The 26,775-nt window shown below is 44.6% G+C and overlaps 1 protein-coding gene across 1 annotated transcript in view; it reads right to left on the bottom strand.

Annotated features, from left to right (window-relative positions):
- The window catches only part of INSC (INSC spindle orientation adaptor protein), a 159,355-nt gene extending 134,375 nt beyond the window's left edge, over positions 1-24,980 (bottom strand). The window contains exons 1-2 of the mRNA XM_019801014.2: positions 24,859-24,980; positions 23,601-23,889 (exon numbers count right to left, since the gene is read on the bottom strand). Of these exons, the coding sequence (XP_019656573.2) occupies positions 23,601-23,889; positions 24,859-24,980 (411 nt within the window). The remainder of the gene's footprint in view (positions 1-23,600; positions 23,890-24,858) is intronic.
- Positions 24,981-26,775: the final 1,795 nt, after the last annotated feature.

The following is a 26,775-nucleotide window of genomic DNA, read 5'->3' as shown; positions in this document are numbered from 1 at the left end:
CATCCCACAGCAATCAGATACTTTAAGAGCCCTCATTCCCAGGGGAGGCACAAGAAACTAAGCCAGCTGTCACCTCGCCTACTGAATGGACTGAGCCTCATGAAATATAGACAGAGCAACTCTCTAGAGGAAGCCTGAGTGACCCTTTACAGCTGTCAGGCAACAGAGTCCAGCAAGTGGGCAGAAGAGACCACAGGGCTCCCAGAGCTGGGCTTGCCTGTCGGGCTCTGAACACCCCGGCTGGGCAGCCCAGAAGGACTGTGCGTCAGGTAGGGGCCACCCAGACATGAGCCCTGCTCCTCAATTCCAGAGCCAGAACAGTTTCAACAGAGCACAGGCAAGGCCCCAAAACTCCCCCTGATGAACTGGATACATCTACCTTCTGGGTTTTACCTGAAAGGTAACAAGAATCCCACCTGCACAAATATGTTGGGGGTAAGACTGTAGCCTCCAGCCACAATCTAGGCAGCCTTCCTAGAGGAGCTCACGTCATAACACTAGAGTATTAGAATTACTGGGAGGCCTTAGAGAGTCTTGCCTTGTAATAATAACTATAATGATAATAACAATAATAAGTAGAAGAGGGAGAAATATTTAGGGTGCTAACTATGCATTAGGCACTGTAGTAAATGCTTTCAATTCTGTCCTCAAAATACTCTTGTTATCCTCATTTTTCAGATGAGGAAACTGAAGCACAAAGAGGAACAGGGGCAGATGGAGAGACTCGTTCAGAGAGGGGAGAGGTCTGCCTCATGTCACACAGCAAGCTGAGCCATATCTGGGACCTGCACCCAGGTCTCCCCACTGCCATAAACTTCTCCATATTGGAAATCCAAAGAAGGCTTTGGGTGGTTAGAGCCCTGAGAGACCCACCCAGGCTCAGCGTGATCTACCCTGGGAAATCAATGGTTCTGGCAGTTCCCCATCTATAAAACTGGGATGGTTACTCATGAGCTTTCTCTTTTGCTGTGGCTATCAACACAGCTGAATGAACAGTGGATAGAGACATTGCAGGAAGTCCTAGTCTAATTCCGCTCAGTCTTGGAATGAGCCAGGCAGGTTGATGCAGAGATGCCCATGAGTCTGCAGAGGTCTGAGAGAAAGGAGCCAGAGTCAAGCTCTCCCTGCTGAGGCCCATGTTGCCCCAGTTCCTGATCAACAGGACTGCCCATCCTCTGAACGGCTCCAACTTGGCAAAGACAAGCCCCAGGCAGCCTCTCCTGAAGGAGCATGTGTCACAGCCCCAGAGGGAAGCCCAAATTCCCGAAGCCTGGAAATCTATGCTGTCCCCCATCCTGGTCCTCAGGATGGGCCCGTCCTGGCTCCACGACTCGGCCACCCCAGCTGCCCAGCAGAGGAGCACCCAGCCCTGAACCACGCAAGGAAACTGCAGTTTCCGGCGTCTGGGAGCTGGTGCCAAGCTGCTGATTTTCTAAGCATCAGAAGTGAGCAACTGGCACCCCAGACCTCCAGGACCTTAAGCAGAGTGTAGCCCCTGAGAGATGCTAGGCTGGACGTTTGGGTCACCACCATCCAGACATCTATTGCTTAAGATTCAGAGTCAGTTACTAGCTCTGTGATCATGGCGTTAAGTATCCTTATCTGTCAGGTGGGGTATATAATAAAGATAACGGAAGTAATGGTTCCTTCCTCGTGGCGTTGCTGTATGGATCAGTGAGATCACATCTGTGAAGTACCTGGCACACGGGGGTTGCTCAATATAAGACTGGTTCTGTTTCTCTCCTGGTGAGGATAAGTACCTCACAGGAGCAGAGCAGTCAGACGGAGGCCATTCTACAGCCTCCTGAACTATATCCAGCTAATCAACTGCTTTGTACTCTTTAACTTTTTAATTATCCCTTCTTACTTTCTAACTTTTCCTGATGTGAATGTTAGCCAACTGCTCAAACGTTCCCTAGCTCTGATTTGCAAAAGTGAGAGCCCTCTCTCACTGGGCCCAGATCCCAGGGTGCTAAAATTAACAATCAGTATACTTTAAGCTAATGACTTACTGGTCGTGACTGCCACGAACAGACATAACTCTCAGATAAAAGCCATTAGAGAAAATTGAATAGCTCCAGCGTGGTGAAAATTTGGATACATCCTGTTTCATAAATCACGCTCGGAGTTTACACTGGGCAAGCTATTTCCCTCTCTGAGTCACGATGAGGCCCCAGGTTGAGGGGGTCTGTATACTCTTGGGAAAGAAAACATAGGGGCAAGAAGCATACAGTCTGGGGCACAGAATGAGTCAAACAAACAAACAAAAAACAGCCCATTCACAGAATGCTGTCTTATCAAGGCTCATTTATGTCTGGTAAGTCACATGTCACATCCAAACAGCACACTGCATGGTGTTTAGTACAGAGTAGGAGCTCAATATATATTAGTCGTTACCCAACAGGGGATTCCATGGTTCTCCAGAAACTTCTTGCCCTTCCATAATGCTATTCATTGGTCATGGCACCCCAACATGTCCAGACCAATATCTCCTCAATTCTCTTTTTCTATCTCCAGGTAATACCAACGTTTTAGGACTCAGTTCTAATCCCACCTCATCTAAAAGGCCTTCTCCAAGCACTCTAACCTATAGTCATTTCTCCCTCCAAGAAGTTCCCCAGGAATCAATAAAAGGGGGGGTCTTGAACAGTTTTAAATTATATTGTAATAAAGGGTATGCTTTTTCCACGTCCCTCTCTCTTCCCCTGTCTGCCTATTGAGAGATGCCAAGGCAACTGGAAAGCCACAGTACGGCAAGGACAAAAGATGGAAGAAGATGAGTCCTGAACACAATTTGGAGTAGAGCCACCCAACTCACATCAGTCCGGGGGTAAGTGAAAAATGCACACTATGTGTTAAGCCACTAATATTTGGGGGTTGTTTGTTATAGCAACTAATCTGAATTAACCTAATTGTGAAAACTAATGTCGATGCTATACTTAAAGCATCTGTAAGTGTGCTAGATACAGAAGTCTCTCAGTAAATATAAGTTCCTTTTCCCTTCTTCCTCAGCCTTGGAGGAGATGGTGGAATTCTGTGTTGTTTAGTGACAATTAGCCCTCTGGACACTGACTCTACTTCATGCACAATACAGCCAGAGTCCAGAAGTTGATGAGGTGAGAGTAGGATGGAATAAATACCTACAAACATTTAAAGTCCCATCAATTCTGAGACTAAGATTCTGTTTCTCAGCCACTGCCCTCTCTGCTCATATGCACCCATTCACAATAACAGCTAAATTTTATTATACTCAGGTGGTCCTCAGATGCATTTTTTTCATCTGAAATTAGGATGCATGTTTCAGTCAATGACATCTTGGCATTGTGTTACTGTTTAATTGAAAGCATATTTTCTCTTTTATGAAGTAATAGGGCATCTTACAATCTATGGCATCTTAAATTCGATGAAATACAGTATTGGGCACTTAACTATGTGCCAAGCACTCTTCTAAGTGCTTCACGTAAATTCATTTATTCCTCAAAAAATTCAAAATAGCAAGTACTACTATTATCCCCATTTTAAAGATGCAGAAATGAAGACCCAGAGAGATTCAATAATTTGCCAAGGCACACAGCTAGCAAGTTGAGTGAAGATAAAGATGACCGTCTCTCTCTAAGGAACTTCATACCATGCCACTATTTTCCAGACTCTGGTTTTTAGGTGACGATAAAGTCCCCTTCTTATAGAGAAAGCTCACACATGAATTTTGTGTTTGGCAATATGGTGGACCACATATTCTAAAATACTTCTCCATAAGAAGAATTTGGAAGAATTGATAAAGATGTTCTTGATGTTTTTCAAATGCATCACTGAGCTGGCAAAAAAGATAAGAAATCTGGAGAGGCCAGGAGGAAAGTAAAAGCAGGAACCAGGGAAAATATGCAAGAACTGAAGAGAGTTTTTGCCCTAGGAACATCTGCTACTGTATTCCTTAAGCTTCTGTTTCACATGGTATGGGGTAGGGAAAACTAGGCACAAAGCCTAGGGACTAAGGAAAGAATCAAACAGGGGTCCAAAAGACCAGAAGCACAATGTTAAGGGTAAATGAGAAATAAGCTTCCATAAAGAAGATGCAAGAAATGTGTCCCAACTTTGGCACTGAGAAAAGGGAAGTAAAATCTCTCCCAAGAATTAATGACCACAATATGGCCTTCATATAGGCATGTGGCCTGAATTCACACTATCTGGCTGGGTGGGAGGGGACTCAATTAGAGAATTAAGTTTCAAGAAATAAAAGACGGTCTTGGAAATATTTTCAAGGAACAAAGTCTATAAAATATGACCAAGCAGATTTGAGAAAGAACCAGATTTGAGATGGAACTTCTATAAATTAAAAGTGTAATAATTAAAATGAAAAACTCATTGTATAGATTAATCACAGCTAAGGAATGAATTAGTGTACTAAAAAGACAAAAGAAATGATCCAAAATGCAGCCCAGAAAGACAAAGGGAGGGAAAACGTGAGTGAAAGAAAGCTAAGGAATAAAGAGTAAAGTAGTCTACCAAGTATTTAATCAGATTTCCAAAGGGAGATAAGAAAAAGAACAGAGGAAAAAGTGATATTCAAAGAAACAGTGGCTGAAATTTTTCCCAGAAATTTTGAAAGACAAAACAACTTTCAAATCCAAGAATGCCAATGAATTTCAAGCAGTAAAATTACAAAATATATACACACCCTAGAAAACTCATAAGACTAAAGAACACCAAAGACAGAGAAGATTTTGAAAGCAACCAAAGGGTGCAAAAGAGAAAGAGACAGAGACACAGAGAGACAGAAAGAATTAGATCAACAGGTCACCACTTAAGAGCAACAGTGAGGAGGGCACTGGGTGTTATACGCATGTTGCATGTTGCACTGGGTGTTACACGCAACTAATGAATCATGGAACTTTACATCAGAAACCAGGGATGTACTGTATGGTGACTAACATAATATAATAAAAAATATTATTATAAAAAAAAAGAGCAACAGTGAAAGTTAGCAGACAATGAGAAAATATCTGATTACAGAAAATAATTGTCCTAAAATTCTATACCTGTAGAAACTCTCTTTCAAGAGTAAGGCTGAAATAAAGACATTTTCAAACAGGTAAAGTTCCCACAAAGGACTGGGGATGTACTGTATGGTGACTAATATAACAAAATAAATATTATTTAAAAAAACTTCCACAAAGGAAATACTAAAGGATTTCAGACAGAAAGAATATAATGCCAGAGATTTAAGATACAGGAAAGAATGATGAGCAAACTTACTTATAACTATTTGAGTAAATCCAAACAAACCTTAACTATAAGAAACAATTATACCTCACTTGTGGGGTAAGGGAAAAAAAGATAAATCTAAAATACTGTATGCAAATTCAAAGGGGGATGACTAAAGTTAAGTTCAAGTGTTCTGAGTTTCTTTTATTTGAGGAGGAGGAAAATAGAGATGTAAATTAACTTTAGCCTTATTAGGTTATGATTAATGCTGTAATATCTAGGGTTACCTTATTAGGCTATGATAAATGTTATAATATCTATGTATAAGTAAAAGAATATACATAAAAATAAAAATAAACATTACCATTCAAATAAGTTAACAGGAGAAAAAAATAAATGAATAATAAAAAAAGCAAATAAGGGGTGCCTGGGTGGCTCAGCCATTAAGTGTCTGCCTCTGGCTCAGGTCATGATCCCAGAGTCCTGGGATCGAGCCCCGCATCAGGCTCCCTGCTCGGCAGGAAGTCTGCTTCTCCCTCTCCCATTCCCCTTGCCTGTGTTCCCTCTCTCACTGTCTCTGTCAAATAAATAAATAAAATCTTAAAAAAAAAGCAATCAAAAAGAAGAAAAAAGTTTGGGGGGGAGCAAGTATTAATGAATAATAGTAATCACAGTAAGGGGAGATTAATTAAACTAGCCAATTTTTAGCAAAGATTATAAGTGTTCATTACACTCACACACATACGCACACACAGAAAAAGAGAGAGAGAAGTAGAGAGAAAGTGTGCCATGTTCTGGCAACAACATCCCTAAAACAAAAAGACCCAAAACAACTTAAAGTTAAACACTTCAAAAGATATACCACAGAAATATTTACTTAAAGACTTCTGGTGCTGATGTATTCATATAATACAAAACAAACTTCAAGACAATAACCATTATGGAAATGAAGAAATCTGTTACATAAAAATAAAAAGATTGACCCATCAAGAAAATATAATAGTGAGGATGTACATAACAACAATAATTTTAAAATATAAAAAGCAAAAACTGACAAAATTTCAAGGAGAAATGAACAAGCCCAGAATCACAGATGGAGAGTCCAAAGCAATTTTGCCCTCAATTGATAGCTCAAGCAGAAAAATTATCAGTGAGGATATAGGACATTTGAATGACACAAGTTAGATTTAGTGTTTCTAAACATAACACTGCATTCAACTTAACAGGAATACACATTCTTTTCAAGGATTCATGAATTGTTCTTTTTTTATTTTTTTAATGATTTGTGACTAGATCATAAGCAAGCCTCCACAAATTTCAAATGAGTGGTATCCTACAGATTGCAATCTCTACCCCAATATAAATACCCCCATAATTTGGATAAATCAGAGGTCAAAGAAGAAATTATAACAGAAATTAGAAAACAAACCAAATTATTATGAAAATACATATATAAAAATTATATGGTAGGTATACAGACAAATAAAATTAAAAGAAAAAATTACAGCATTAAATTAGAAAATAAAATATAAAAATTAGAAGATTTTTAACTTCTAAAATAAGACATTTTATTTTTTATTTTTTAAAATATTTATTTATTTGAGAAAGAAAGAGCGCATGCACATGCAGATGAGGGGAGGGGCAGAGGGAGAGAATCTCAAGCAGATTCCCCACTGAGTGTGGAGCCCCACACAGGACTGATCGCATGACCCATGAGATCATAACCTGAGCCAAAACCAAGAGTTGGACCCTTAACTGATGGAGCCACCCAGGCACCCCAACATAAGACATTTTAGAGAAGAGAATAATTCCAAAAAATTTAGCAGAAGAAAAATGGTTAAGATAGAAACAAACATTAAGCAAAACACAATGAAGACACAAAACAAAATGTAAGCACAAATGAAAGGATCAATAGAGATAAAGTTACTTTGTGAAAACACAAATAAAATAGACAAACCTCTGGGAAGAAAGCTCAGGAAAAAATAAAGGAAACACAAACAATATTAGCAATAAAAAGGAATTTATAACTACAGTGCAGCAGAGATAAAAGAATATTATGGATAATATTATACGGACAGGAATATTCTGCAATATTACTGAAATCATAAATAAGTTAGACAAATTTCTAGAGAAATAGATTAGCCAAAATTGACTCAGGAAGAAATAGATTTATAACCATGAAACAAATTAATCTTCCCATAAGGAAAACATAAAGCACAGAGAAGTTCACAGGTGAGTTACTATCATTTAAAAAAAAAAGATAAACTCACCCAAACTTTTCTAGAAAACAAGAAAAAAGAAAACACATCTCAATTCATTTTATGAGGCTGACATAATTTTGATACTGAAACCAAGCAAAAACACAAGAAAGGAAATTTATAGGCCAATCTCATATACAAACATAGATGAAAATATACTAAACAAAATATCATTGAACAACCCAGCTGTATATGAAAAGGATAATACACCATGGCCAAGTTGGTTTTAGCCTAATGTTTTAGCTGTTTTAACATTAGAAAATAGATTAATGAAACCCACTGCATTAATAGGCTAAAAAAGAAAAACATTATGATCATCTTAATAGATGAAGAAAAACAACTTTATAAAATTCGACAGCCATTTATAATAAAACCTTTTAGTAAACTAGAAATACAATAGACCTTCTCTAAACTTATTAAAGTACATCTACCAAGAAAAAAATATACCAGGAATGACATACTTAACGACAACATGTTGAAAGCGTTTCCTGTGAGACCAAAAGCAAAATAAAAATGCCCATTCCCACTAACTTCTATTCATTATTGTACTACAGATCTTAGCTAGTGTAGAGAGAAAGAAAATTTGTAAGAATGGAAAGAAACAAAACTGTCATTATTTGCAATTGATATGATTTTCCACAAGGCTGCCACATCTGCCTATGCACAACAGCACACAGCCAAGAGAATGAGTGGAGGCTGCATTTGGCCTCTGCTGTGCCCACCCAGTCACACACTTTACAGAAAGCTGGGTCTACCAGACACAAACCTGTAGTCCACTTGGCAAGCCAAGTCTCCAAGGGGTTCATATCTCCCCAGATATGATGTCATTTCCTAATTCTTATTAAAATGTAGCATGAACTAGCAAGTCACTCTCATTGTGAATACAGAAAACTCAAAAGTATCTACAAATAAACTATTTTAATTCATAAAATGGATTAGAAAGTTGGCATTAAATGAATATATGAAAGTCAAGTACAGTCCTAGACACTGGCACAAGCATAAAATGAAATTTAGAAGAAAAACCATTAACAAGAGCAACAAAAATATGTAAGGTATATACAAATAAATCTTAAAATGTACAAGTTCCTTAATGAGAAAAAAAATTATTAAAAGGTATTAAAGAAGGCCAAAATAAATGAAGAGGTATTTCATATATACAGATAGGAAAATGTCAATATACTGTAAACTGATGTATAGATACGGTGTAATCCCAATCAAATCCTCATAGGATTTTTTCCCTAGGACTTCATGAGTTAAATCTGAAATGTATAACCAAGATTATTCCTGAAAAAGAAAAATAATGTCTAAGGTCAAAAACAAGACAAGGGTGCCCACTTTCAACACTCCCATTCAACATAGTACTAGAAGCCCTAGCCAGAGCAATTAAGCAAGAAAAGGAAATAAAAGGAATCCAAACCAGAAAGGAAGGAGTAAAACTGACTCTGTTTGCAGATGACATAATGTTATATATAAAAAACCCTAAAGAATACCCCCAAAAAACTGTTAGAACTGACAAGTGAATTCAGTATAGTTTAGGATTAAAAATCAACATACAAAAAAAAAAAAGTTGCATTTCTATACACTAATAACAAACTATCTAAAAAGGAAATAAAGAAAATAATTTCATTTACAATAACATCAAAAAGAATAAAATACTTAGGAATAATAACCAGGGAGGTGAAAATATGTACACTGACAACTATAAGACACTGATGAAAGAAATTGAAGAAGACAAAAATAAATGGAAAGACCTACCATGTTGATAGATGAGAATAATTAATATTGTTAAAGTGTCCATACTACACAAAGCCATCTACAGACCCAATGTAATTCTTACTAAAATTCTAATGGCATTTTTTCACAGAAAGAGAAAACTATCCTAAAATTCATATAGCACCACAAAAGAATCCAAAGTGATCTTACGAAAGAACAAAACTGGAGGCTTTCTGATTTCAAAACTATATTACAAAGCTATACTAATCAAAATTGTATGGGACAAGGATAAAAACAGACACATAGACCAGTGGGAAAAATTGAGAGCCCAGAAATAATCCCCCACATATATGGTTAACTAATATTTGACAGGGAGCCGAGAATACTCAATGGGGAAAAGAAGATCTTTTCAATTAGCAGTGCTGAGAAAACTAAATATTCACATGCAAAAGAATGAAATTGGACCCCTATCTTATACTGTTCTCAAAAATTAATTCAAAATAGATTAAAGACTTAATTGTCAAACCTAAAACTATAAAATTAGAAGAAAGCATAGGAGAAAAACTCCTTGCAATTGGTCTTGACAATGACATGGTGGCCACCTGGGGCTCAATGGGGCAATGACAAAGACTGTGATGGAGGGGAAGGGTCTTCCTCCCCCCACACTCCCTGTTCCTTTGTTTCTTCCTCCTCCTTTCTTTTCCAGCCAGTCTCATCCACTTCCCCTAAGGGCACTCTAATCCTACATAAAGGCATGACTTCCCAGTACCTCAGGGAAATAGGGTGCAAGCCCACAAACTATTTCCCCATCACCACTTGTGCAAAAACTGATTTGAAGGCATCTCTGGGTTTCAACAAAGGAAAGTGCCAGGATTTCAAGTGTCTCGGGTTTTGCACTGGAGACCCTTCACTGCTAAGTATCAAGATGAAAAAAACTGGAAACTGACCGAAACCTTACTCAGATTTGGAATGGAAAGATTCGTAGTGACAGCACTACCTGCTTGAAACTGTTCTGAGATTGCTTTGTGTGTAATTCCCCTGGATCCAGTCACTGAATTTGGAGGTGAGCTGCATAAAATGGAGGAAAACACTTCTGCCCTTCTTGCAATGTGGTTCTGAATCATGTTCGCAAGGCTGCCATGAGTGACCACCTGAAGTCCAAGACTCACACCAAGAGGAAGGCAGAATTTGAAGAGCAAAATGTGAGAACGAAGCAGAGGTCCCTAACTCCATCCCTTTGATGCAAAAATACTGCACAAACAGAAAATCAGTGTTATCCAGGACTTTGTGAAAATGTGCCCAGAAGCAAACATCCCACTTGAGAAGGCTGACCACTCAGCAGCCCGTGCTTTCTTGTCTCACCATGTGATGAACAGAGGCTCCATACCTACGTCAGACCAGCTGAGGAGAGCATATCTGCCTGATGGATATGAGAATGAGAATCAACTCCTCAACTCACAAGACTATATATGCACACACACACTCACACACACACACACACACACACACACACACACACACACAAAATGGAATATTATTCAATCATAAAAAAGGAACTCCTGCCTTTTGCAACAACATAGATGAACCCTAAGAGCATTATGCTAAGTGAAATAAATAAGGCAGAGAAAGAGAAATACTATATGATCTCACTTACATGTAGACTCTAAAAAAGCTGAATTCATAGAAACAGAGAGTAGAATGGTGGTTGCCAGGGACTGAGGGTTGGAGGAAATGAGGAGACATTGGTTAAAACGCATAAATTTTCAGATGAATGAGTTCTAGGGATCTGGCATACAGCACAGGGGGTGACTATAATTAACAATACCATATTGTATATTTGAAAGTTGCTGAGAGTATATCTTCAATATTCTCACCACATTTATAAGAAAAGGTAACTGGGGGCGCCTGGGTAGCGCAGTCGTTAAGCGTCTGCCTTTGGCTCAGGGCGTGATCCCGGCGTTCCAGGATCGAGTCCCACATTCGGGCTCCTCCGCTGGGAGCCTGCTTCTTCCTCTCCCACTCCCCCTGCTGTGTACCCTCTCTCGCTGGCTGTCTCTCTGTCACATAAATAAAACAAAATCTTTAAAAAAAAAAAAAAAGAAAAGAAAAGGTAACTGTGAGGTGATAGATGTGTTAACTCACCTTATTGTGCTAAGCGTTTCACAACAAATACCTATATCAAATCCTCACATTGTACACCTGAAACTCACACAATATTACATGTCAATTATATCTTAATAAAGCTGGGGGGAAAGAAGAAAACAAGAAGACCCAGGCTTGACCAGATACCCACCACTCTGCTAACATAGTCTGTAATAGAAAACAGAGGGCCTGCTTTCTGCCTGGCCAGCCTATGCATATCCAGGCACAGCCCCTCAGCAATGTGCCTGGGGCTGCCCTTGTTTAGCACACTTTAACCTTACGTGGCACTGGTATATGTGGGCTCGCACTCTTATCCTGATACTTCTGCCACCTGATTAAAAAAAACAAAAAAACAAAACAAAAAAACCACAGCCCCCATCCCATACAGTCCTTAGGATCCCTTGCCAAACCCAAAAGGTGGCACACAAAAAAAATAAATAAAAATAAAAAAAAAACCAGACCAGCGATCAAGAAACCAACAGCCTCCTCTCAGCTCTGCCAGTAACTAACCTTGTGAACTTTGTCAAGTTACTAAACTCTCTGGGCCTCTTTTCTTATATGTAATATATCTTTGATTACCTGGCACAGTTGTTATGAAGACTGGAATATAATAATGGAGTTGACACTACTTTGTATCTCTATATGAGGTCATAAAAAGTAAGAGGGATTTTGTTAGGCAATACGGTCTATGGAATAAGAGTCTCTTAAAAGACCCAAATGAATGAATTTAGTACAGTGGGATTTCAAGTGAAAAATGAGCCCTGGACCAAGATAGAAATCTAGAAGTTGGGGCCTAACCAAAAATCTCTGTTAACACAATGTAAGCAAGAAACCTGGAATGTTATGGGAGGACAGGTGCTCCAGAATTGTCTTTTCCAATTCTGCAGCTTATGCAAAGGGAAACCAAGGCCCAGAGAAGGTGAATGACTTATCCAAATCATAGAGCAAATTTGTGGCTGAACCCAGACTAGCACTCAAGTTCTTTCTTCCCTCTCTCTCAGGTTCTGTCCTGATACTTGTCCATGATGCTATGCTGGTCCATTCTGGTCCACGATGCCATCTTATAGAGAGAGTGTAATGACCCAACACCTGAAGAAAATGCCACAGCCTTCCCCATGGTACTCACTGAGGGATGCTGAACTTGGGGGGCTCTTACTTTCCTGTGTCTACAAGTTCAGTTTGTTCATGAGTGTAAGTCATTCTCTTCCATGTGGAAATCCCTCTGCCAACTTCACAGCACAAGACAAACAGAATGTGTTGACTGAGAGCTTAAGAACCAATTACAAATCCAGTACTGATACAGACCACAGGGCCTGGGCTGGCAGGAACTATGGCCCAAATCCCTGTGACTCTTCAGAAAACTGTCTCCAGTTCAGTCCTCCCCCTAGAATCCTGAATGTGCGGATGGAAGTGTGTCAAAGGACAATTCTACCTGTAATCCTGCCTTAAGTTGCAGACTTCTGCATGCTATGGGGAGAGGACATGTTCTTAAAGAAGTGGCCTCTAGCTGGTTGGGACAACAGGAGAGCAAATAAGTGGGTCTAGTGAAGTCTCTGGAGGCCAAGCCTCAGGCCAGACCAAGCACTGGACTTATAACCCAAATATGCATCCCAGGTGTCTATGTGGGAGGCTGTTAAATCCCCTGTGGGATGCTCTCTATCTCCAGCTGGGTAGGGACTTTGTCTCTTGCAGTGACCTCAGGCACAGAACACCCCGGCCCCTCACACACCTGTCTCCTCACACTCTCAGCAGTCACCTTCATGGCAGCTGCCCCCTTTACTCACATCCATGGTCCCAAGTGAGCCTTTGCCAAGAGCTCTGAGAATGACTGAGGTAGAAATGGGTCACAGGTCAGGCCATATAAGTGAACAAGGGATCCAGAGCCAGGCTCTACCCCCATCGGCAGGCAGCTCTTCCTGAGCCCACCCTGGCCCACCTGAGACCCGTCTAATGCCTTCTTGGTCTGGGTCAAGAGGGGAGACAGTATGGCCATGGGCTGGGGCGGAGCACCTGCTCTGTATCAGGCTCCAGCTAAATGATAGAGAAGTAAATGAATGAAACAATTTTCTTTTTCTTAGAATTTCCTCTTCCATTGAAAGAAATATATAAATGTATAATTCAATATAGAATTCCTCCAACAGGAGTTCAAATAAGATGCTTGACCTTTCTCTTACCACATGTGCTCTATATGGTCTTGAATATTTTATGCCCCTTCTGGGCTTCCAACTGCCCCATTTGGAAAAGGAGAGGAGTGGATTAGACGAACTTCTACTCTGAAACTTACGTTCCTACAATCCAGTGATCCCTCCCCAGAAGCTTCTACAAGTCATTCATGGCCAGAGGCCAGACACAAATTCTTCACCAGATTGCTTTGCCCAGAACTCAGGTTCTGTGTTCTTTGCTCAAAGGTGAGTTACAGGAGACATCTGGAGTTTGTCCCAGGGACAGCTGCTTACATCACCTGCTGCTATTGTTGGACATTAGAGCCCCCACATCATTGCATCCCTGCCCACTGTGCACCTGGGGGCCACCCCAATAGTCTCCAACCTCAGGGACCCTGTGGGTCCTAAGGCTAAGAAGGCTTGCACAAGGCAATTGTTTTCTTGTTGGCCTCCAGCCTACCCCCTGTCATTCTGGTGTTGGTTTCAGCCCCTTGAAACACAGCTCTCATAACATCTCCTTGAAAACCTGTTACGTCTCCCCATTATCTCTTAACTCAAGTCTGAACTCCTTAGCCTGGCACTCATGACTCCCCAGACCCTGTCTCCAGCCCAACTCAGCTCTTTTGGCATCACCACCCTAAACTCCCCACTATGTCCTTTATGTTCAAACTTCAAGGCACATTCCCTGCTAGTCTTCAGAACTGATTTGCTGTCCCCACCTATCAAGATTCAATATAAATGTGGCCTCCTCCTGGAAGCGTACTCATACTCCCCAAACCACAAGGCACCCCAAAATACTGGAGCAGTGACACCATTCATTCTGGGCTTGCCAGGGCCTGCTTGGTTTTCTAACTGACTGGTGGTCCCCCCTGAGGGCATCCAGCACCTCCTGCTAGGGCCCAAGTCCCAGAAGATTATGCCCCGACCAACCAGCATGCAGCATAATGCTCTAGGCGTAGCAGGTAAAGACTTGTTAAAGACCAGTAAAGACTTATAAAGACTCCACTGGTAGTGAAGATAGCTGGACAGATGATGGAGGAACAAAGGAATGGATGAACAGTGACGAAAAGGCTCAGAGGTCATGTTACATTGGTAGAAGAAAAACTGGAATGGATGGAGAAATAAACGAGGAAGTGGACCTCAGTCCTGGCCACCACTATCTCTCACCTGCCTTACTACAATAGACTCCTAACTTGCCTTCCTGCCTACTCTGCTCAACCTGCCATCACAGCAGCCAGAGCCTGTCATTTCTCTGCTTACAACCTTCCAATGTCCACCCATATCACTCAGATTAAAAGCCAAAGTTCTCCAGATAACCCACAAAGGCCTTCATGACCTCGCCCAAATTATTGCACTGACTTCAACTCTCTGACTTTAGTTTCACTCCAGGCCTGTGGACCTTCACACTCCTCCTCAAGCGGACATCAGGGCTTTTACCTTTCTTCTTCCATCTGACTGCTCTTCCCCCAAATATTCACACAGCTTGCCCTTTCACTTCCTCCTGGCCTCTGGTTAAATATCTGCTTATCAGAGAGAATTGCCTGACCCTGTACAGACGTATAAACCTTCTCCCACCCTTGGGATTCCCTTGCCTTTTCTGTACTTCTCCAGAGTGATCAGCACCTCTTGCATGCTGTATGTCAACCTGCTTACTGTCCATCTTCCCACACCAGGAAGCAGATTCTATTAAAGCAAGTGTTTTGCTCACTGCTGTATCTCCAGCGCCTCAAACAATGCATGGCACAGAGTAGGGACTAGGAGGATAGTTGCTGACTGGATGAATGAGGGGTTGAGTGAATGAGTCTGTAACTGAAATCCCTGACACCTTCAGACATTCTTCTAAGATGCTCTTATCTGATGTGGTTGCCATTGTCCTGTGTCTGCTCAGTTCCAGCCCCATCCGATGTCACAACAGATGGACAGCACACATTCTCAGGGGTTCTTTGTAAGTGGCAAACTTAAGAGAACCGAAAGACCATCTTCTGGAGGGGATGGGGCCAGGATTAGTCTACTGCCTGTTTCCTAATGCCACATTTTAAAATCCTGCTCTCCCTCCTCCTACCAGCCTCTCTGCAAATTCCACAGGGTTAAAAGCACAATTCTGGTAGAAAATGAAGAAAACAAAAGCATCCTCTTTCCCATGGTAGAGCTCATAGGGAGCTGGGTTTCTCTTTCCCCTTTGGACCTCAGCCCCAAGCATGTCTGCAGAGCCCAGCTACCACCTTCCACCTATCTGATCAAGGAGCCCAGTTCCTAAGCTCTCATCACACCGAAAGAGAGGACAAGACACTAGAAGAGCAGAAAGTAAGACAACAAGAGCAATCATCATGGCAGCTTCTGGTCTCCCTTTTCTGTTAACACCCTTCAATTACCCATGTCCCTCAAACAGCACAATGACATCTCTCCACCCCAATGGTCTCTTCGCCTGAGCTTCTGGGCTGTGAGAACCAGCTGAAAGAAGGATGAAGAAGAGGGGGATGCAAGTGATTCGCCAGCCTTGAGTCCTGCTATAAACCCAACATAACTTCTTGTCTGTGCCCAGACAGATGGGTGTTGAAGGAGGGGTGAAGGGGGTAAGTGACTTAAATGAAGACAAAATAGATCACTGAATGAATGAATGATGAATGCAAGAGTCAGTGACCCACAGTGACTGAATAGACTATCTGTCCTGGTGCTAATGGCCTCGTTGCAAGGATGGCTCCCTGGACTCAGTAAGACATGCTCTCTGGATTCTTTTGTAGGCCTAAGTCTAGTGCAATCTCAGGGATGGGGAGGAGAGTGTCAGCTCCTGACCCATGTGATGTATCATGCAAATAACTCTCAGGCTCCAAGGAGCCTTCATAAGTTTGTAAAGATCCTTCTTAAAAGCAGCTGTGGAGCCAAGTCAGGACCACCTAGAGTGCCCTCAGATCTCCTATATCCTCTATAAACCAGGATAGATGGGGAAGCCACAGCTCAGAGATGCCTTGTGACTTAGCTCCCTCCTCCTGGGAGCTCCTTAGAATCATCTAGGATTTAGTTGTCACCTATCACCAGTCCCCAAAAAGCTGCTGAATGACAGTCTAATTCATGTTGCCTAGAAGATGGTATGATTTTTGAGGGGGAGGGGCTAATAGGCACCTCAAATGCCATATGTCCTAAAATGAATTATTACCTTCCCTCCCCAAATCTACTTCTTCCTTAGAATTTTTTTTAAAGATTTTATTTAATCATTCGACAGAGACAGAGACAGCCAGCGAGGGAGGGAACACAAGCAGGGGGAGTGGGAGAGGAAGAAGCAGGCTCATAGCGGAGGAGCCTGATGTGGGGCTCGATCCCATAATGCCGGGATCATGCCCTGAGCTGAAGGCAGATGCTTAACCGCTGTGCCACTCAGGCGCCCCTTCCTTAGAATTTTTATTCCACTGAATGGCGGGTGCTCAGCTGATATCTGTGTGCTCAGCTGATAAAACTTCATTCATTCATTCATCCAACAAATATTTGTGGCACGCGTCAATAACAGACTAACTGCTAGGATCAAGCAATGAAGAGCCCTCACGGAGCTCATCATCAAATAGGAAAAAGAGGCATTAATTATCATGTGATAAGTGTAAATAAAGGTAAAGTTACAACTGTGATAAACCCTTGAAGGAGGTAAATAGTGTTTTAAATCCTTATCAAATGGTATTTGACATAGTTGTGGAGGTCATGGAAGGGACAACTGAGCAAAGAACTGAGAGATAAGCAGGAATTCAGTATGTGAAGACATGAAGGAAGAGCATTCTAAGCAGGGGAACAGCACATGCAACAGCCAATGGTAGGAGGGAGCCTGCCAAGCCAAAGGACTAAGACGAGGCCAGCAAGGCAGAAGGGAGCAAGTTGGGGTGCTAGGTAGGAGGATGTATGAGACAGTGGTAGGGTTGGACAAACAAGACCTTGTAGGATTTACTAAAGTGTTTGGTCTTTATCTTAAGATCAACAGGAAGCAACCAAAGTATTTTCAAGAAAAGAAATGACATGAACAATTTGTGTTTTGGAAAGGCACTCTGGCTGCTCTGTGGTGAGCAAATTGGAGAGAACCCACATGGATACAGCTGGACCAGTTAGGAGGCTCCTGTGGTATTCCAGAAAGATGACAATGGTACCTTGAACCAGTATGATCCTAATGGAGAAGGACAGACAGAAGTGATGAATTTCAGATATTTACAAGAGAACATCAACCAGACTTGGTGAGGGATGGGACATGGGCTCTGAGGGAGAGAGGTGCTGAGGAGGGCTGCCAGTGCTCCCTGACGTATGCAGCTGCGTGGATGAAGGAGCCGGTCAAGGAGATGTGACATACCTGAAGAGGACCACACAGGAATAGGACAGTGCAGGGAAAGAATACAGAAATTCCGTTTTGGACATGCTGAGTTTGAGAGTCCCTTTGACTTTTTCATCTCCCTCACTTTCTGCCTTTGACCAGTCACCTGATTCTACCTCCTCTCCACCTTCTTAATTAAGGTTCTTGTCATTAAAACAATCTCCAGGATCTCATGAAATATCACCTCCTCAAAGAGGGCCTCTCTGGACACTCAATCTAAAGTACCCTTATGCTACTACTCTCTATTTCAGTCACTTGTGGGTTTTTTTTTCCTTTCTAAAAATAGGTAATAATTTCTTGCACTTTGAATCATAGAAATAAATATGGACATATAGGTAGGTCTATATCCTAGCTCTGCTTGCTAAGAGGGCATAGAAGCAATGATACACCAAAAGCACAGAGCACATGTTGCCCCAGATTTTGGTTTCTAAATACCATTCTCCACTAAAAGGATCCAGGACTTCTTAGAGAAATGGCTAGTTCTAGGGCCAGAAACTTCCTGTTATCTCTCAATATCCAGACCAAGAGTTTTCACCTCTGGGAAGGCCTCTCTGATTGCCCCAGTAAGAGAGAACACTTCCTCTTCTGATACGGCAAGGAGTCCCGTACCTGCTGGGATCATGTCCCACAAGCAGGCCTATCACTTACTGTTCACAAGCCACACAGTCTGACTGCAGCTGGAGGACCAGGATATACCCTGCTCACACGTATTCTCTGTGCCTTGCACAGATCCTGGCACACCACAGGGTCTCAATTAATATGTGTGGTGTGAAAAAATGAATAATAGTAATTGAAATTTCTGCATCTTCTGAGAGATCCCCCTGACTTCATTATCCTCAAAAACCACAGAGAGTGAGAGAAATTCATTCTTCCCTTATTTTACACACAGGGGAAGTGAGGCTCAGAGGAAGTAAGATAACACAGTGTACCCAGACACTGAGCAAGAGCTGGAGTCCAGGTCTGTTGCCAGTCAGTCTGGTGTTCTTCCCCAGAAGCGGAGTGGGATAAGAAGGAAGGATATGCCGTTCATGGGTCCCTTATTCTGTGTCAGATGCTACACTTCAGTAAACTTTCTAGTGCTAGTAAAACCACAGCATTATAAGGAACCCAATTTTACAGACAAGGAAACTGAGACTCCAGCTCAGATCTGTGTGTTTTTCTCTGCACATGCTGGAATGTTTAGCCCTCTTCTGACCCTCCATCAGGGGCAGTGAGACAGCCTGAGTCCATCATTCTGTCTCTCAACCATGTCCTTTAAACCAGCACCACACACAGGCCCACAATGCAGCCCACATTCCCAGACCACAGGCTGTATTTTACATGGTTTCCAAACCCAGGATATTTGGGTTGTAAGACAAAACCTCCAATTCTCCAGCAGAAAGTGAACACTACACACAGTTACCCAGCCAAACTGCTGATGCCTACAGACACTGCATCATGCTGAATAGGGTCTGGTCTGCCCGGAGACGTCCTCAGCGGATCCTGGACTCCCCCAAAGCTTGGCACCGAGGGACTCTGGAACTGGAGGAGGGAGACTGAGCTGGCTGGATCGCAGAGTCTGGGTGGAGGCCCTCTTCCCAGGATAGAGATTGATTCAGGGGAGCAGTGAAACCACAGAAGCCCAGTGCTGCCCACCCCGAGAGACTGGGGGTGATCCCTGCCAAATCCAAGAGACCTCCCCACCCCGCCTCTGCCTCCCACAGAATGACAGTCTCCATTTGAGGCTGGTAAGGCTGAGGATGCTGGTGTTCAAGTCCTGGGGCCAGAGACATCAAGCCCTTAGCCCCTCCCCAGTTGTCCCAAAGGGGTGGATTTTCCTGTTTTCGAAACCTTCAAACGGAGGGAGTGATCTGCAGACATTCACTACAGACTCTGACAGCAGGCAAAACTGGGATGTAATCGTGGCCAGCTCTTACTTAACCTCGCTGTGCTTCAGTTTCCCTATCTTAAATAGGAGTGCCTGTCTCACAGGGTTGTTCCAGAGGTTTCATGAAACAAAAGATGCAAAGAACCTACCAAGTGGCTGGCCTTTAGCAGGTACTAAATAAATGGGAGTAACTGTGAGTAAGCCTTCCCCCAGCCACTCTGACTGCCGGGCCTGACACAACCTTGCTGGATTTTATATCTGTTCTCATTTGGTGGAGCTCAAAGTCCTAGGAACACCCCAAATCCTCAGCAGAGATACAACCAAATCTGTCTTACCTTTTTGAGATGACATTTACCCCTTACCCCCCAGCACATCACCCAGTACCAGGTACTTCCCAGGGCCTCAGGTCAATGATTCCTCCTTCCCACCTTGTAACCAAACGCTTTTGGGAGGATCAATCTTAAATGTGGTTAACAGCCGTCACCTTATGTGGGGTTGGGGGAAAGGGGTGACTTACTGCATACTGAGAAGAAGAATCCCAATACAGTGCCTGAAAGCCCACCATTAGAGTCCTTCTAATCATTCTTTAGTGCTAAACACTGCCCCGCTCTGCTCACCTAGCCAAACATTAATAGCCTTGGGTAGGGTAAAATAATCAGTCTTGGAGTCAATTAGTTAGAAGTTTCATCAACTTTCAATGCAGCCAGAGCCCTGCCCTGCATTCAGAGGCCCCTGGTGACCAACATCTCTTACAGGTAAGAGGTGAAAAATGGTGCCCTAACCACTTAGTAGACTTGAAACTCCCTCATCGGGAAGGAGAAAAAAGTGAGCATTTGTCTATGACCTCACAGGTCTAGGAAAGGGGGCAGAAAAGCCTCTGTGTATGTCCCTCCACATTCCAGAGCCCAGACTCCTCATCCTGAGCTCTGGTTCTAGAAAAGTCATGCTGATCAGAGACCATGTGGTCCACACTGGGGGAGACAGAGCTCAAGTCCAAGAGACACAGACCTCCCAGCAGAGACCTGGGCCTAGACAGGGTCACATGAAGAAGGGGTGGCCATGGGGCCAGGGCCAGGCTTAGGGCAGGGGTCAAACTCCTTCGGGCATCCAGACACTCAGGCTTTTAAGACAGGGAGGAGCTGGCAGCTGAAGTCCTCAGAGCAAGGGGCCTTTATCAATGGCCCAATTCATTCTCAACAATCCCCATTGTCTGAGACAGCACAGAGATGGGCATTATCTCCTAGAGCCACTGGAAAGAACAGCCCCAAGACATGGTCACAAATCCGAGTCCAAAGATACAGAAGCCAAAACTGAGACATGGTTTGAAAACCACATGAAATATTTGAAATTGGAGATGTCCCCCCCAAATCCAGGCAACATGCTTCCCAATCTCACAGCCAAATAAAAGGCTTAATTACTGGTTGTTCGTTTACTTATTCTGATCTCTTTCTACAAAGGATGTGGGAGTTTACATTTAAAGGTGTGTGTACTATGCAGTTGTTAACGCAGAAATTAAAAGTAAAGCCAGGGTTCCAATGAGCACAATTACTACCCTGGAGCAATATGCTAAACTAAGAGCTTCCTGGCAGCTAAAGTAGGAAGAGAAACCCACAGGTTCTGTCACAAGCTCAGGAGTCACAGAGACCTATAGAAATCCCTTGAGCACTCTCTGCCTCAGTTTCCCTGTCAGGAAAAAAAATGGGACTATTAACCTAAGAACGTCGTTGTGAAAAGTAAATGAAATAAAGCATATGCTAAAGATCCAATCAATATGTTTCTATTACCATTATTACACGTATTGTTATTACTATTATTCTGCTGTCTGATTTCTCTTCCTTAAATTGGAACTATGTTAACTTAGTGGTGTTGCCCTAATGCTCTATGATTCCGCATCATTGCTCTGAAGTTCTGACTGGCAGGTATATGTATTTGATTAAGAAGAAGAAGAAGAAAAAGGAAACAGACCAGGACTGAGTCGCCACGAGTCCTCCAGTTTTCCAGTCTTGTCTTGAGTCCTAAGGTGGCTGGGGCCCCTGTAGAGGGGAAGGCTGGGGAAGGAATGCAGACTTCCTTCACTCTGCAAGAAGGCTGCCAGGCTGACCTCAGCCTGCCCTTACTGAACCATCCCCTGGGGTCAGGCTGAGGACCAGGGCAGGGGAGAACAGATCCCTGTACCCCGCTCAGGAAATGGCTGAAGATCATCTCTCCCCGGCATATAAGGAGACTTGGTGGAGTGACAGCTCAGGCACTCCTTGGACTAAACCATAAACACTAAGTAAGATAAAGTCAATGTCATCTTTCTAACCTCGCAGCTAAAGGAGCACATAAGTCTAGGCACCCCCGCTGAAGCCTGTCCAGAGGAGAATGACCCGGAGGGAAGATGTCTAGAAGCCATAATAATAATGATAACAACAACAACCTGATATTTTGGGCCACCTACTCGTCCAAGCACTGTTTAGTGTGTCCCCAGTGATCCCCAGGGGAAGGAGATCAGGGAGCATAAGATGCTGTCAAGGAAAGAGAAAACCACTGCGGGAAGGGAGAGGAGCAAATCCAAAGCCAGCTCTTCCAGCCTGACTGAGACGGGAGACTCACAACAGGCTGATTAAAACCAAAGAGAAGGAATCAGCCCAGCTCCACTCACTGCCCCACCCCAGTCAAATGACTGTGTGGCCCCAGCCCATAGAAGGCTCCTGGCTTTTCCACAGCAGGGGGAACCCAGAGTGCAAACTAGAGCCTAGAGCAAATTACAGGTGCCAGGCTCTGCCTCGCCTGCAAGCCTGGCCTTTTCATTTGTAAGAGGGTAAAAACTCCTTCTAAGTCCAGACCCTTAAGCCCCAGGCTATACGGGCAGCCTCAGTTCTAGACCAAATAGGAAACCCCAAAGGCACTGTCATCTTCCCTGAACCCACAGCCAAAGTCCCTAACTTAAGATAGTCCCTACTGTGGCCAGTTTCTTGGACTCATTGTCCAAGGTGCCCTATGCAGGCTAAATAAAGGGGGTCTGGAGGCTGAGGGTACATTAAGCCGGGGGGGGCATGTGGGATTAAGCCGGGGGGGGCATGTTTATGCATATGCGTGTTCTACACGGGGGGGGCATGTATTGCATACATGTCACTGTCCACAGGTGTACGTGTTGAAGTATGTAAGAGTCTGCATGGATGTTCTGACTGGAACTGCATGCGAGACTAGCGTGTGTGGGTAGGAATGTGTGTACACGTGAGCAGCTGTGTGTGGGTGTGAGTGCCGTATCAGCATGTGTGAGTTTGCACAACTGTGTGGTCTGCTCACCCCCCTCTCACTGTCCTCCTGCCTCTTCTGCCATGACAGTGGGCTCCCAAGCCGTCTCTTCACCTGGCCAGCCAGCTGGGGTCCCTCAGAGCCCCATCTACTCCAGTCTCAGGTGAACACTCTGAGCTCCCGCCCTGCGTACAGCCGTGAGAAATCAAAGCCCACAGAGAAGTGACCCACAGAGAAGACACCCCTGCTGGGGACAAGCCCAGTCACCCTAGAAGGTCCGAGTCCAGATAACACTATCCTAATTCTGTCTTCATCAGCTCACTCACACACGTCCATCCAACCCCACGTGTGTGCTCTCTCAGCCCACTTGCAACCTTCCTACCCCACACACAGTGTACTTCCAGGAAACAGACACACATGCCACCTGTGGGCACACTCCAGGTCCACCTACAGGTGCATTCCCCCACACACGGACATGCTTTCTCGCTCATACTCCTACCCTGGGACACATGCTAGAAAGTTCCACAGGCTAACATATTGGCCCAGACATTCCCTCCCACTGCCCACCGTCACTCCTACACCTACTGTCCAAATAGTCGCAAGCAAGCTCAGTCCCCCACTAGGCCTGCCCACCCGGCAGGATCCCCATCAGCCGGCCCAGGGGGTCTACTCACTGCGAGGGAGCGGGCGGCGAGCTGGTGCGCCGCGCGGCCAGCGGTGGCAGGGCGCAGCTGGGGCTCCAGAGGCCGGGCCAGCAGAGGGGCCGCCCGCTGCCCCGCGCCCCCGCCCCGCGCGGCCCTAGCCCGCCCACTCCCCGGCGGCCGCAGGCCCTTCCACGACAGCGCGCCCCCTGCCAAGCCTCCGTCCCGCGTCAGCCACCGCCGCCTGGAGTCTCCGCCGGGCCGCGAAGCTATTTTGGTGCCCCGGGCAGTGGAGACGTCGCGCTCTGGTCTGCGGGGAGCGCTGGAATGGGGACGCGGTCAGGCTTAATTAGAACCTGGCTCACCCCGGGGCCCGGCGGGAGTCAGGGCTGGGAAGCACCCCGGAGCCAGAGCCGACGAGGCAGGGGTGCCCACGTGTGCCCCGCATGCCAACATCTGGAGAGGGGAAGGGAAGGAGCGGCGAGCGCTTCCCTTGGAGCTGAAACAAAACAAGGAGGGGTTTGGGTGCGGTTCACATGCACTGCAGAGAGAACCGCCAAACTTTGAGCAGTCCCCAAAAGCCTGGAATGCGACGGGGTTTATTCACCACAGGTGCTTCCCTTTGGAATCTAAGTCACCCATATAAGATCACCGACCTCCAGACCACCGACCTGCCAAAAATGACAGAGGGTGTCTGTTGAGACTCCTTCTGACTTGGTGCACATCAAACTTCCCCTCTGGACGTCTTTGTGTCAGATGGCTAAGTCTAGAAAAGAAGGCTGATTCCTACCCAAAAGCTCAGGAATGTTGCATTCCTGAATTGTAAGGAAGCTGCAAGGTCATTCCATCCAAGTTCCTCCACCCTGCCAGGAATCCAACAGGAACTGAAGGGCCTCTAACCACACTGGGGGATCACCAAGGTAAGTCAGTCCCTAGCCTCCCTTGGGCCCCGTTCCTAAGCTCACACCCTCTAGTTGGCAGGAAGTTCTCCTTAGCATCTAACCTAAATCCCTCATGTGTAAACTATATCAATATGCTTACACTACGCGTTCAGAGGGAAGGAGGCCAGCTCCATCTCCGTGACAGAATGACGGCCCCAAGGTCCCATCTCAGCTCTCTCTTCCTTGATGCTAGTACCTTTGTTCCGTTTTTCAGGCCCGGGCTAACAAGGACAATTGCACCCTGGCCCTGGACACATCGCAGCTCCTGATATTAATTCAACTGCCTTAGCTCTCTGGGAACCCCAGGCTCTAGTTGCCCAAGTCACTCAGATGAGCCACCTTCGCCGCACCTTCCATCTATCCAGGAGAGCCTGATTCCGCTCTCCAGTCCCTTGAGAGGAGCTTCAGTTCCTATCTCAGTCACTCCTGTCTCAGGCCCTGGGAACAGAACTTGGGCCCCAGCCTCCCACATGGCTGGACATTAACACTAGGGCCTCGGCCTTCCTCATATGGGCATGGTTTGCAGAATCTTTTCTCTGAGTCCGTTTCTGGTAGATGGGTTGTATAATAAAAAATAGTCTGGACTTTCTCCTCAAGGAGACCTGACTTTGCATCCTGCCTCTACTGTGTGTCCTTAGACAAGTCACTTAACCCCTCCATGACTCAGTTTTCTCGTATTTACAGTGGGAATCATAATAATTCTGCCTAGCTCAGAGGGTGCTGAAAGTATGAGATGAGATCAGGAATGTAAAAGTACCTGGAAAGCCAAGATATTTTTTAGTATGCTAGTAATGGAATGAGGCTTAGATCATAAACAGGATAAATACTGGCAAAAGCCTCAGAAATCTTTTATTTCCAGGACCAAATTTCGTGCCTGGGTTTCAGAGCAAGAAAGGAACAGACTTGGTTTGCTAGAGGTTCCTTTAGGGCACTTGTATGAATGTCCCCCACCCTGCATTCCCCAACACACACACACACACACACACACACACACACACACACACACACACACACACACTTTACCAGATACGTACGGCACAGTCCAGCCTCCTGGCCTCCTGTTGGCCCCATAGGCCCCAGCTGCCTCTACCCTCGCTGGCTGCCTCTCCATTACCAGGAGGCCGCCTCATGCCTCCAGGCTTGACTGCAGCAACTCCAAATCTCCCTACAGGGGCCCCTGTGGGCGACTCCTCTCTCCTTGCCCATCCTTCTGGGCCATGGCTCCAGCAAGGCCTGCGACTCAAGGCAAAGGTGGCAGAGAGGCTTTCTCCAAGGCAGTTCAGACTTGAGGCTGCCCAAGGGAACTCAGAGTTGGAACATCATCCTCCTTGACCCCCTCCCCTCTGTCTGCCTGGCTTCCCAGTGCTGTCCTGTTTAATTCTTAATGGAAATTCCATCTCTAGTGCCGGCCTGGCTGGCTTACAGAGTCCAGGCTTGGGCCAACAGCAAACTCCACCCAGAGACAAGAGGCCTTCCTGGCCATATAAACACAGATACACCACATGCACATATGTGTATACACACACGAGCGGAGAGACTTGCCCAGAGACATTCACAAATGCAGAGATTCTCACCCAGATAAATCATACAGGGAAAGATAGTAGGCACTATAATCACTAATACTTAGGGCACGGTGCTAAGTACTTTGCAGATATCAACTTCCCCTGATCCCCACAACAACACTGGGTTCTGGTATTATCCCCAATGTACACATGAGGAAACTGAGGCACGGGGAGGCTAAGTCACTTTCATAAGGCATCTAGTAGCAATAGCCTAACACGTGAGTACTAAGAACTGTGGAAGGGGCTTATGCGCATTTTCATTTTGTCACTGTGGTCACTTTTTGTGGAAGTTTCTATCATCCCATTATACAGACAAGGAAAATGGAGGTCGAATGGTTTAAATCACCTGCCTGTGGCCCTCCAGCTTGTGAGATGCAGGGAGACTTTACACAGATATGCACAGGAACCCTCATAGATGAGCATGGAGACACACGGGTAAGGAGATACTGGTGCACACGTGCATGCGCACACACACACACACACACACACACACACACACAGAGGCACAATGGTAGTTTCTTCTACCAAAAGAAGCCTCAGGAATTATCCAGAGCTGCCTTAGGCAAAGGTCCCTGTAGCCTGATTCCATGCTCTTCTCTTCTTCCAACTCCACCAACTTCACAAATCACTTGAGGAAGGGCAAGTTCAGACCTAAATGGAGAGAAGATTTCAGGTCGGTAGTCAGCTCCCCACCTCAGCTCCAAA

Source organism: Ailuropoda melanoleuca, chromosome 16 (assembly GCF_002007445.2).
Source record: "Ailuropoda melanoleuca isolate Jingjing chromosome 16, ASM200744v2, whole genome shotgun sequence".
Lineage (NCBI taxonomy): Eukaryota > Metazoa > Chordata > Mammalia > Carnivora > Ursidae > Ailuropoda > Ailuropoda melanoleuca.
Note: the sequence above shows the minus strand (reverse complement) of the source record. Positions and strands in the feature narration are given on the sequence as shown.